The sequence below is a fragment of the Pimephales promelas genome, chromosome 7 (genome assembly GCF_988280905.1).
Source record: "Pimephales promelas chromosome 7, fPimPro1.hap1.1, whole genome shotgun sequence".
Taxonomy (NCBI): Eukaryota; Metazoa; Chordata; class Actinopteri; order Cypriniformes; family Leuciscidae; genus Pimephales; species Pimephales promelas.
Window position 1 is genome coordinate 19,676,935 of NC_142775.1, and position 12,566 is coordinate 19,689,500.

Below are 12,566 nucleotides of genomic sequence, written 5' to 3' on the forward strand. Positions count from 1 at the left end.
AAATGTTTTTGACCCCACTCATGTGTACATTAAATAATAATCTAATGGCCTGCAGAAAGGTTTTAAAATTAAATGTTCTCTCATAAAAACAAAGCCGAGTGCGAACTTCTTCTCATCACACCACCACCCTTTGCACGTCTAAATTAGTTTCTTACATTTTAAAAATTTAGCATACAATAGCATAAAAAGCCTTTTTAAATGAACAAAGGTCCATGATTAATACAAATGTACATGAAACTTAACGAAACATGTTTAGTGAATGTAGAAAATATTTAAGAGAGCATTAATTTAGTTCTATACATACATGTTCCCATATATATTTTTTTGTAATGTCACACAAGTAATAATCTCAGAGTTTACTGGGTTTTACATGATTATTCTTCTTCTCACCGATTCCTAATGGTTAGAGGACAGTTACTTGAGTCGTCCCCTGTCGTTTCAAGGAATAGTACGACGGAGAGCGGGTCCAGTATAAACGCCTCGACCGTTTGGAGCGGTGTGCGCGCTGTCTGAGGAGACTCGCGCATACTTTCGCCTACCTCCGCAGCGCGAGTCTCCACAGTTTATACTTGACCCGCTCGCATCCGGAGTCGTTGTCATGGCGGCGCGCATTGTTTAGAGCAGATATAGGTGGATAAACAAGGCTTCCGTCTCCTCGCGGGTTCAGATTCACTGAAATACGTCCGCACCGCAAACATGTTGCTTCAGACAAGCACGTGCAGGTCGCGGTTTCAGTTTGCGTCATCACAACATTTCGGCCGTATTGTTTCGGTGATAAAAGTCTTTCGGCCGAAAACCGAAAATGCACTTTTGGGCCATTTTCGGCCGAAAATTTTCGGTGGCCGAATATTCGGTGCATCCCTAATTTTGATGTTCCTAAATCCGAACCGCTGAAGACATGGTGGCTGAGTTTTGTTTTCGAAGGGAATATTCCCCACGATCAACGTCGATGCTTTCATTTTTGCGCAAATCATTTCTCAGCAGACCAGTGTTGCCAACTATTTTCAAATGAAAATACCTAACGCCTTCCACAAAAGTCGCTAAATGTCGCTAAATGACGTCATACGTTAATTATCATATTTGTGACGTCATCGCGTCGTACTTGCGGAATCTACAAGTATCTACATACCGTATCCACATGTAATTTAGTTTAAATTAGGCTTAACTCCCTCGTTCACAGCATAAATCCATGCGGTAGCTTCCTAATTACATTGCAATCACATAATATTAGGCACCGCTTCCTTTTACAGTACAGTACTTACAGTGTACTTACAGTATACTTACCTAGAAAGTACTGGCTAAGATAAGGTAAGTACATGGAACAGGGGTAGGTTTAGGGGTAGGTTCAGGGTTAGTACTAGTTATTACCCAGTAATTGTAGTTACTAAAATAAGTACATAGTATTTACATGGGTAACTGGACTGTAAAAGGAAGCGTTATTACACAGGGATAAGCTATGTAAAACAAAGTGTATAAAGATTGTACTTAAGTGTACTTGTGTATCTACACACCTTATATACATGAAGTACACTTAAGTACTATATTGATACACTATTTTAGAAGGTACAAAATGCAGGCTTTTTTCACACCTTAGTAACGTATTTAAATACTTGTTGTTACATTGAGTAATTACATTGTACCAAGTTGGTAACACGTATGTAACCGACTCGGCCTGTTACATATGTGTAACAGTAGCTGCCTATTACATGTGTGTAATTACAATCTGTAAGTACAGGCTGTTCCATAACTTTTACATGTTAATTACATTTTATTACATGTTATTACAACGTCTACTACTAAGTAATTCATTACTAAGTAAGTAATACTCTGTATCTCGGACACCATAAAATAAGGTGTTACAGAGATTTCCAATGATTTCTCTGGTGCAGTCAAAAACATATACAACTGTCCTCTAAAGGACAAAACATGATTCAGCATACTGTTTTTAAATCCTAGGAATTGATCTCATTGGGGTCACGGTCTTTCTAAATCCAAAAGAGTTCTTTTGTAATTACTTCTGATTACAGGTGATCACCGAAATAAATGTTTTCTTCACCTGAATTCTATACGCAGTTAACTCATTAACCAGCACTTCACTCTGCTGTATTCATACTTGACACAGAAACAATTTGATCAAATCTTATTTATTCTACTGCCAAAAGCACATTTTCAACATTTAAACCAGGTTCAGATACACACCTGCACCCATTCTGGAGCCATAATGGTGGTGTTACCTGTGTGTTTTCTGTACAGGAGGAGATGCAATTCCAGCAAACCACACTACATGGCTGTTTTTTTTTTTTTTATCAACAAGTCATCTTTCCTTACTTTACAATCCACTAGCTAACAGGAAGGGGAAAACAGATAAGCCAAGAAAAAGGCACTGGCTCTCTCACACGTGCAATCTCACGCAACAACAACCCACTCCCGAGAGAGAGAGAGAGAGAGAGAGAGAGAGAGAGAGAGAGAGAGAGAGAGGGGTTGTCACACTTTTATATTTGAGCACTTTGTGTGGTAAAAGGAAAAGAACAAGGCATTTGTTTCACTACAGTTGGTATTGTGTTTGTGTTCAGCCCGTGGACGCAGACACATACACACACACAGGCAGGCAGAAGCCATAACATTTTGGTGCATTTAATCAGTGTTTCTTGACCTTAACCAACTCAGAAGAACAGTTGACAAAAATGCGTTGCTTGTAAGAGACATATTTTAAAAATGCATTTTGAACACATTACTTGGTTACATGGTATTGATTTACAGGGATTATAACAATTAAATGGCTGCTTCATCTTTCACCCAAATACAATTTTGTGCTTCTGCTTTTAGGGCAAACCCTCGAAACTTCAATTTCGATAATGTGGGCAATGCCATGCTGGCTCTGTTTGAGGTGCTGTCACTGAAGGGTTGGGTGGAGGTGAGAGACGTCATCATACACCGAGTGGGACCGGTAGGTTACTTTTTTTAACAGTGACCTCTATACTACCAAACTGCTTAATCTGGACTGGACTGATCAGGACCTTTAATTGTCTCAGATTCATGGCATCTATATCCACGTCTTTGTGTTCCTGGGCTGTATGATTGGGCTCACCCTTTTTGTTGGTGTTGTCATAGCCAACTTTAATGAAAATAAGGTAGGGTAGTTTTCTTACTGTTGGTTTATTAGTAGCTATGTTTGTTGGATGTTCCCTGATCAGATGTGTTCAATGTGTTTGTTTAGGGCACTGCTCTTTTGACTGTGGATCAGAGAAGATGGGAAGATTTGAAAAGTCGTCTGAAGATTGCTCAGCCACTCCACCTCCCCCCTCGCCCAGGTAAGTGCTCACTGGAAGTCTCCACAATTAAAGTGTATTTGTGCACCACCATAATGTCGCTCTGTTACCTTTTGGACGCCATCGTAGGCTTGAGCAACAGAGATATATAAGTAGCAAGAATATTACTAAATTTGAATTGCATTGAAGTATAAACTACATCACACTGTTTGATATTTTGTTGAATCCAAAAATCATCAGACAGCCACAAAGAGACATTTCGGTGGTGCGCAGATAAATGTCACCAAAGCAGCGAGTGTATTATTCAGCTGCAACCTCTCAGTCTCTCATCTCTTTCCCTTTTTTTCCCTCCCTTCATCTCCCCTTCTTCCGCTAATGAGCCATCCCTGCTTTGCATGTGTTTCCTGAAGCATTTAATCATCTCTCTTCTGCCATAGTAGAGAACAAACTAAATTTAAGCTTTCAGCGGTGGGTACTCCCCCAAGGCAATCACACACTTAATAATACCACTCCACTTCTGAGTCAGAAGTTATATCTGCCTGTAGTATGAATGACTTTGTGCTCTGTGGGCACCTTAGAGCCAAAGAGAGAAGAGCGATTCTCCCCGTGTCTCCTGTAGATTGACTGACTGATTGATTTGGCAGTCGCAGGCTCTGCAGTGACGGCAGTAGCCCGTTATGTTTTTATGTTTGACTGCCGTTGGCTCGCCTGGAAACAGACACTTCAAAGACTTGTTTCATAACAGCAGGAAAGAATAAACACAATTATCATAGTAGGCAATTATCCAGGAATATTTTATGTGGCAATTAGACACAAAAAAATGCTCCAATCTACTGACATGTTTGATTGATATGTTTTTCAACCAAACTCCAAAGGCTGCAATAGGCAGATTTTCAGTACTTTTCTTTTCTACTCATTAAGTACGTCTTACTTGTTCAATTATCATTTTAACCAATAGAAAAACACGCGACAGTTCTTTGTAAATTACAAAACAATAGTCCATCTATGCCGCCTTTGTAAACAATGGGCTGAACCAATGGCTTTTCACTATCAACATGGAGGCAGCATGCTCTTCCTCCAATACTGATAACTGGAATCTAATTTTGTTCAAACAAAACAAAATGCATTTTGTAAGCCACTCTGCAAGTTACACAACCTTCCTACTTAAATTTAATTTCACTCAAATCGTAATCAACTGTGAATAGTTGTTTACTTCCTTTCTTTTTACTTTTTCTACCACTATCATGCATAATTAACATTCACATGTTCAGCTCGTCTTAGCAGTCTCAAAAAGCAAACATCCTTACTATTACTACCACTACTAATAACAATATTTAGGGATCCAAGCATCGAAGGTTCTTCTTTATTTTTCTGCCTCAAAGCTACACTGTGTAACTCTTTTAGTTTATTCTTGGCAAAAAACACTAAGTTCTTTCAAAAATATATGTGCTCATTAATGTATATTTACTTCGTTCAAGTAATAAAGTATTCTCGTGAGTGTATAATATGCTATTGAAAATACATACGGGTAAGGGGTTTTAATGTCGGTCGCCATGTTGCCCCTCCATCTTGAATGTACATTAGCCAAAGAGAAAGAGGGACATACCCGTTAATTCAAGCTTCGCCTTTCACGTTAACGTTTGAGTTAACAACCATGGATGAGGTCGAACTGGAAGCCATGTTAATCTTGGACTACATTGGCCACCGTAGGAGTTAAAACGAAATCGGAATTGAGAGGAACAGAAACTAATATTCACTGGATGGTCATATACCTTTTCACCCCTAGATGGGGATAAAAATCACACAGTGTAGTTTTAAACGTGTATGGGCGTCAGACCTTAAATTGTGATAAAAGTTATAATAGTATGTAAATAATGCTAAAATAATACTACTGCAATAATTTTCAGTGCATGCCGTATAAGAACTAAAATAAGGGATATAACAGAAAGATCAATACCTTAGTCAGCACTCGGCAGAGAAACCACATCAATTCCAACTCTTATAGAAACCAACTTCAAATAATCTGTCTGCATTCTGTGGCTGTTGAAATGAACTTGTGATAACAGTTCCCTATCGAGGGAACTCAACACTGCGTCGATAAAATCGACTCTTTGGGGACGCTCCCTAAGCGTGCGCCTCTGAAGTATGAATGAAACTAATCCAATCCTGATTGGTGTTGCGTCGTGACGTAACATGTGACGGCATACCCGGAAGTATAAAAGTGACGCTGTCACAACACACACTAGCTTTCGCTCTTCAGCAAGCGCTTTATGTTGAAACTGTCTGTCTTATTTGGTGTTGTTTGTCTTATTATTGAAAGAAAGTATGGCCAGTGAACAATTCAAGAGGTGTGTGCATCCCTGTCCTCGTTACATCACGGGTGGGGACGCACACTCTCTCTGTGTGTATTGTTTGGGAGTGCAGCACGCACGGGCAGCTCTCGAGGGGGCTGCTTGTGAAATGTGTGAGGCTTTGCCTATTAGAGTGCTGCGCTCCCGGCTGGCGTGCTTTGACGAGCACGGTCAGGCTCGCGTTCCCCAGGGTTCCGGTCCCGCATATGTCGAGGCGATGCGGCGACTGAGATCCTGGGGTTCGCAGCGGGATCTGGCGGAGGAGAGTGAGAATGCTGAGGCATTTTCTCGCTCGCCATCGGCTGATCCCGCAGCCTCTGAGAGTGGTGTGGGAGCCCGCGCTGCGGTTTCTCCTACCCGCGATCAGGTCCCGGTGCTTGAGCTGTCTACTTCTGAGGAAGGGGACGTGCTCAGCATCGATGCGGACGACCGTGATCTCAGCACGCCATCACGCGGCCTGGGTTATGAGGGGTTGTAACACGCGCTGTGGCCAGACTAAACATCAGCTGGCCACAACATGAGCAGGAAACGCAAGTCACCAGTAAAATGGACGAGCGTTACCTGCAGCGCAGGTCACAGCCTCACCGCCGGGGTCTGCCGTTTTTCCCTGATCTCCATAAAGAGATCTCGAGAACGTGGGAAAGACCGCATTCGTCCCGTATTTCGAGTCCCAATGTAATAGATTACAGCAATGTTATGGGGGCTCGAGATATGGGATATGGGAAGATGCCGAAGGTGGAGGAGGCTTTAACGAGCTATCTCTCTCCCGAATCGGCGTCTTCCCTAAAGACCCCGGTGTTGCCTAGTAAGCCCTGCAGAGAGACATCTGCATTGGTGGGCAGGGCTTACATGGCGGCGGGTCGGGCTGGTTCGTGTCTGCACTCAATGGCGATTTTGCAGGCATACCAGGCCGACCTCCTGAAAGATTTGGATGAGGGGGAGGGGCCTACTCCTGAAGATGTCGCGGAGTTGAGGAAGGCCGCAGATTTGTCTCTCCGGGCCACTAGGGAAGCGGCCAGCGCTATTGGCCGCTCTATGGCGGCCATGGTGGCCACGGAGAGGCATCTGTGGCTGAACTTATCCGGTATTAAAGAAAAGGATAGGTCCTTCCTGCTGGATGCGCCGCTTTCGGCTTCTGGCCTGTTCGGCGACGCCGTTAATTCGGTTGTCGACAGGTTTCAGGAGTCGAGAAAACAATCTGCGGCGTTCCAGCAGTACCTCCCCCGGAAAGCGAAGGCCAAATCTAGTAGGGGGGGGCAAAGCAATCAGCCCCAGCCATCAGCCAGCTCCTCCCACAGGGCAGAGCAGAAGGAGAGCGTTTCCTCTAGAGCCCCCCCTCCGGGGTCTTGGCAACAGAGGAAACGCTCCCAAAAACCGAAGTCCTCCAGCCAGAGGGGCGACCTGAGGGACGTCATTCAGGCTAAGAGGACTTCGGAAAAGAGGTCCTAGCCAAGGCAGGACTTCAGAGGGCTGCCCCCTCCGCAGTGAGACAACCGAGGTTGTTCTCACAACGGGGCCCTCTAGGAAAAGATGCAGGTCCGCCGTTAACAGCGCTTCGGGCCGCATCAATTTCCAGCGAAAAGACACCAGAGGCCAGCCTCGAGAGGCTGGTACCCTTAGCAGATTTTGTAGAGGGATGGTATCATCTTCCCAACATATCTCCATGGGTCCTGCAGATAATACGAGTTGGGTACAGACTGCAGTTCGCGCACCGCCCCCCCAAGTTCTCTGGGGTGGTGCTCACTGCGGTGGTCCCAGAGCAGGCTCAGGTGCTGGAACAAGAAGTACAGACTCTGCTGTCGAAAGGAGCCATAGAACGTGTTCTTCCGGTAGACAGGGAGTCCGGGTTTTACAGCCGGTACTTTATAGTTCCAAAGAAGGATGGGGGGTTAAGGCCAATTTTGGATCTCAGAGTGTTGAACCGGTCTCTGAGAAAGTTCAAATTCAGAATGTTGACCATTCCAACAATCGTGAGTCAAATCAGATCCGAGGACTGGTTTGTCACGATAGATCTGAAAGACGCCTATTTTCACATCTCCATCCTTCCTTGTCACAGGAGGTACCTGAGGTTCGCTTTCGGGGGCGAAGCATACCAATATCGGGTTCTTCCGTTCGGCCTAGCACTCTCTCCCCGCACATTTACCAAGTCTATGGACGTGGCCCTTGCTCCACTGAGACTTCAGGGGATTCGCGTATTGAATTATCTCGACGACTGGCTTATTTTGGCCCAGTCTCGGGAGATGGCAGTTCGGCATCGAGATGTCGTTCTTGGCCATATTCAAAAATTGGGGTTAAGACTCAATTTGAAGAAGAGTGTGCTAGAACCGTCCCAGGGCACGACCTTTTTGGGAGTCGTGTGGGACTCGATTACAATGCAGGCACATATGTCTCCCGCACGTATCGAGTCAATTCTGGCGATGGTGTCCAGGGTGAGGCTAGGTCAGGCCAGTGGTGGTTGAAGACCAAGGGGTTCTCACCCAAAGGGAATCCGTTCCGTATGATCAGAGTAACGCGCAAGTGCCTTCAGTCTCTGCAAATATGGAAGAAGCCTTGGTTCCTATCCCAAGGGCCAGTGTTGGGGGTGTCATGTCGCCGGGAAACCGTTTCGACAGACGCCTCCCTTACGGGCTGGGGCGCGGTCATGGACGGCCGCTTTACCAGGGGTCTGTGGCAGGACCATCATCGCACTTGGCATATAAATTGCCTGGAGATGATGGCGGTATTCAAGGCTTTGAGGAGCTTCCTCCCAGACATCGAGGGTCGCCACGTCCTTATACGGACGGACAATACGTCAGTGGTGGCCTATCTGAACCGACAGGGGGGACTCAGATCGCGCCCTCTGTGCAGACTGGCGCATCAGATTATCCTTTGGTCCCAGGAAAAGATATTGTCAATAAGGGCAATGTATATCCCAGGGGTTCAGAATCGGGGAGCAGACATCCTGTCGAGGCAGGGGCTGAGGCCCGGGGAATGGAGACTTCATCCGGATGTGGTGAAGTCGATATGGGAGAGGTTCGGACCGATGGAAGTGGATCTGTTTGCGTCTCGAGAGACGTCGCACTGTCCACTTTGGTTCTCCCTCTCACATCCAGCCCCGCTGGGGTTGGATGCCATGGTACAGGCTTGGCCGAGGCTTCGCCTGTATGCTTTCCCCCCGATCGCTCTGCTCCCAGGGGTCCTGGAGAGGGTCCGTCAAGAGGGCATCAGTCTACTTCTGGTTGCCCCGAGATGGCCGACACGAGTATGGTTCTCGGATATAATATCACTCCTCATAGCTCCGCCATGGCCGATTCCTCTGAGGAGGGATCTATTGTCTCAGGCGGAGGGCACAATCTTCCACCCTCGCCCAGAGTTGTGGAAGCTGTGGGTCTGGCCTCTGAGGGGGTTCAGTACCTAAATGCTGGCTTATCAGCTGAGGTGGTTGAAACCATACTTAGCTCTAGGGCCCCATCTACCAGGAGATTATATGGCCTCAAGTGGAAGGTTTTTCACACTTGGTGTGGAGAACGAAGGTTGGATCCAGTAAACTGCCCAGTGGCTTCAGTTCTGGAATTCCTTCAGGATCGTTTCTCTGCGGGTCTCTCCCCGTCCACTCTTAAGGTGTACGTGGCTGCCGTTTCGGCTTTCCACGCGCCAGTAGATGGTGGACCTCTGGGGAGGCACCAATTGGTCATTAGGTTTCTCCGTGGTGCTTGGAGGATGAGGCCGGCGATCAGGTCCAGGGTGCCTGCCTGGGATCTGGCAATAGTTCTGGAAGGGTTGTCCCTCGCTCCCTTCGAACCTTTAGAGTCGGCTTCGCCTAAAGACTTAACGCTGAAAATGGTCTTTCTCTTAGCGATTACCTCTCTTAAGAGGGTGGGAGATCTCCAGGCCCTGGCGGTAACGCCAGCTTGCTTGGAGTTTGCCCCTGGCAAAGTAAAGGCCTTTTTGCACCCGAGTCCGGGCTACGTGCCTAAAGTTCCTTCGAGTACGGCTCGCTCTGTAGTCCTTCAGGCATTCCATCCTCCACCTCATGTGTCGGCGGGAGAAGAGAGGCTTCACTTGCTCTGCCCCGTCAGAGCTTTGAGTGTATACTTGGAAAAGTCTGCTTCTTGGAGAAGATCTGACCAGTTGTTAGTATGCTTTGGGTCACCTAAGAGGGGGCTCCCGGCGACCAAACAAACTATAAGTAACTGGATTGTCCAGGCTATTACTGAGGCTTACAAGGTGCGTGGGGTTCCTTCACCTTTGGCCTTAAGGGCTCACTCGACTAGAGGCATGGCTTCCTCTAGGGCCCTTCTGTCGGGAGTACCTCTGCAGGAGATTTGTGAGGCAGCCGGCTGGGCTACCCCGCATACTTTCATCAGGTTTTACAGTCTCAGCCTTCCCAGTACGCCCGGTGCACACGTACTCGGCCCTTGCTGAGTGCCTAATCAGTTTCACTCTGGGGCGGGTCTGTTCGGTGCGTGGCCTAGTGGGTACTCGTTCCCCAAAGAGTCGATTTTATCGACGCAGTGTTGAGTTCCCTCGATAGGGAACGTCTCGGGTTATGACTATAACCCTTGTTCCCTGAGAAGGGAACGAGACACTGCGTCGTGTTGCCACGCCCCCTTTTCAGACCCTTGAGCGTCTTGCTTCATCACGAGGCTAGTGTGTGTTGTGACAGCGTCACTTTTATACTTCCGGGTATGCCGTCACATGTTACGTCACGACGCAACACCAATCAGGATTGGATTAGTTTCATTCATACTTCAGAGGCGCACGCTTAGGGAGCGTCCCCAAAGAGTCGATTTTATCGACGCAGTGTCTCGTTCCCTTCTCAGGGAACAAGGGTTATAGTCATAACCCGAGACGTTTATGATAAATGACACTCAGACCATGTGACCAGCTAAAAGACACCAAAACGATGATGTGGCGAATCTGTAAAAGCAAGGCCAAGGGTAAAGCTCTTACCGAGTGCATTGAATGAACAGCTGAGACTATTTTCTCTCAGTGAGTCCTTTAATTGATGATAAAAGAGAGCACGGAAATTATTCTGAAGGTCAGGGAGTTTTGACCAGGTCTTTGTTTTATAACCACAGTATCAGTTCATGCTGAAAAGCCCCAATTTTCTGTTCTTTCAAAACTGAAATTCCTTCTCTTGCATTTGCAGAAAATGGTGGATTCCGTGCAAAAATGTACGACATCACCCAGCACCCTTTTTTTAAGCGAGGTATTGCAGTGCTGGTGTTAGCACAATCTGTCCTTCTGTCTGTTAAGGTGAGGAAGGTTACAGCAACAAAACACATTTTTGTTCTATTTTAGCATTAGCATAACAAATTAATTAGTGTGTATGTGTTACAGTGGGATGTACTTGACCCGGTTACTTTTCCCTTGGCCACAATGTCTGTGGTTTTCACTTTTATTTTTGTTCTGGAGGTAAATATGTTACTGTACATTTTAAAATCTTGTTTCTTGTTCTTTCATGAGTTCTTCTTCTTTATCTACAGCCACAAAAAAAGTTTAACAATTCACCATAGGCTTTGCAGTTCGTGAGGTTTTTTGGAAGTATTATACAGTCATGACATAATGAATTCCTCTGCTGCAGGTGACTATGAAGCTGATAGCTATGTCACCAGCCGGATACTGGCAGAGCAGGAGAAACAGATATGACCTACTCGTCACATCCCTGGGAGTCATATGGATCATTTTGCACTTTGCTTTACTGGTACACACTAAAATGTCATGCATTTTCATCAATGGAATTTTATTTGTATGTTTTTCTTTTTTTAATTTCTTGATCGATTACAATTAGGCAATACAAAATCTAACAAAAAGATGTTTTTTTCAGATGAACAAAATAATTAAGGAAAATAACAGCTTATATATTGGGATCTTCTGATGAATTACATGTCTTAAAGGAAACAATCTTCCTCTACTTTTTTTTAATTTTTGTACATCTTCAATTGTTATACAAATCATTTCTAGTAAACTCCAATACCAAATCAATTGAAATTTGAGGCCTATTATACGTGTCAGACCGAAAATGCACTACTTTTTAAACAGTAGAAAACCAATAATCTGATCTATTGTTAGAATTCAGATTCACAAAAGCTACAATTATTATGATTTAAATGTAACATTCATGGTTTTGTTTTGTGATGTACAGTAAAGCTCTTTGACTCAACCTATGTTGACTTTAAATGTAATGTTATATTTCAAAGAAATTACTTGTATTTCTCTTTCTTTAGAATGCTTACACATACATGATGGGCACATGTGTGATAGTATTCAGGTTTTTCACCATATGCGGGAAGCATGTGAGTATGCGTAAATGATAATGCTTGTAAAAATATTAAACATTTTTACAAAGCATTTCCTCCCCCACTGAACTGTTTTTTTTTTTACAGGTGACGTTAAAGATGCTTTTGCTAACTGTGGTCGTCAGCATGTATAAGAGTTTCTTTATTATCGTGGGCATGTTCTTGCTGTTGCTGTGCTACGCTTTCGCTGGTGTTGTCCTATTCGGCACTGTCAAATATGGCGAGAACATTAACAGGTGAGCCGTCTTATGTCACACAGAGGCATTGATTTAACTCTGTCAGCATACCAGAGGCAAGATTTGTAACACACTTACTACTACCCACAGCACTGATATAATTGGTGTTGTCTAAACGTTTTGCTTGAAGGCCCTACTTGAATTTGGGAGAATCAGTTTACAGGTGAAGCTGACAGCATGAGTGGAAATGACTCTGCATGAGCTGTTACCTTTTCCTCTCTCGCCAACAGGCACGCAAACTTCTCCACTGCGGGGAAAGCCATCACTGTACTCTTTCGAATAGTCACAGGTGAAGACTGGAATAAGATCATGCATGACTGCATGGTAAGAGATTGAATGGCAGATCCATTTTGCCCGCAAGCAAGTGTCCTTGCTGTGAAAATCATAAACAAAGAATTTAAATGTATCAAATAGAATTGCAAATAAAAC

General features: G+C 44.9%; 1 protein-coding gene across 4 annotated transcripts in view; it reads left to right on the forward strand.

The window, feature by feature from the left end:
- nalcn (sodium leak channel, non-selective) overlaps positions 1-12,566 on the forward strand; it is a 104,808-nt gene that overhangs the window by 79,550 nt on the left and 12,692 nt on the right. For all 4 annotated transcript variants that reach the window (XM_089133182.1, XM_089133180.1, XM_039655491.2 and 1 more), the window contains 9 exons: positions 2,827-2,947; positions 3,033-3,131; positions 3,218-3,311; positions 10,752-10,858; positions 10,943-11,017; positions 11,187-11,306; positions 11,830-11,898; positions 11,989-12,137; positions 12,368-12,461. In XM_089133182.1, coding sequence (XP_088989308.1) covers positions 2,827-2,947; positions 3,033-3,131; positions 3,218-3,311; positions 10,752-10,858; positions 10,943-11,017; positions 11,187-11,306; positions 11,830-11,898; positions 11,989-12,137; positions 12,368-12,461 — 928 coding nt within the window. The remainder of the gene's footprint in view (positions 1-2,826; positions 2,948-3,032; positions 3,132-3,217; positions 3,312-10,751; positions 10,859-10,942; positions 11,018-11,186; positions 11,307-11,829; positions 11,899-11,988; positions 12,138-12,367; positions 12,462-12,566) is intronic.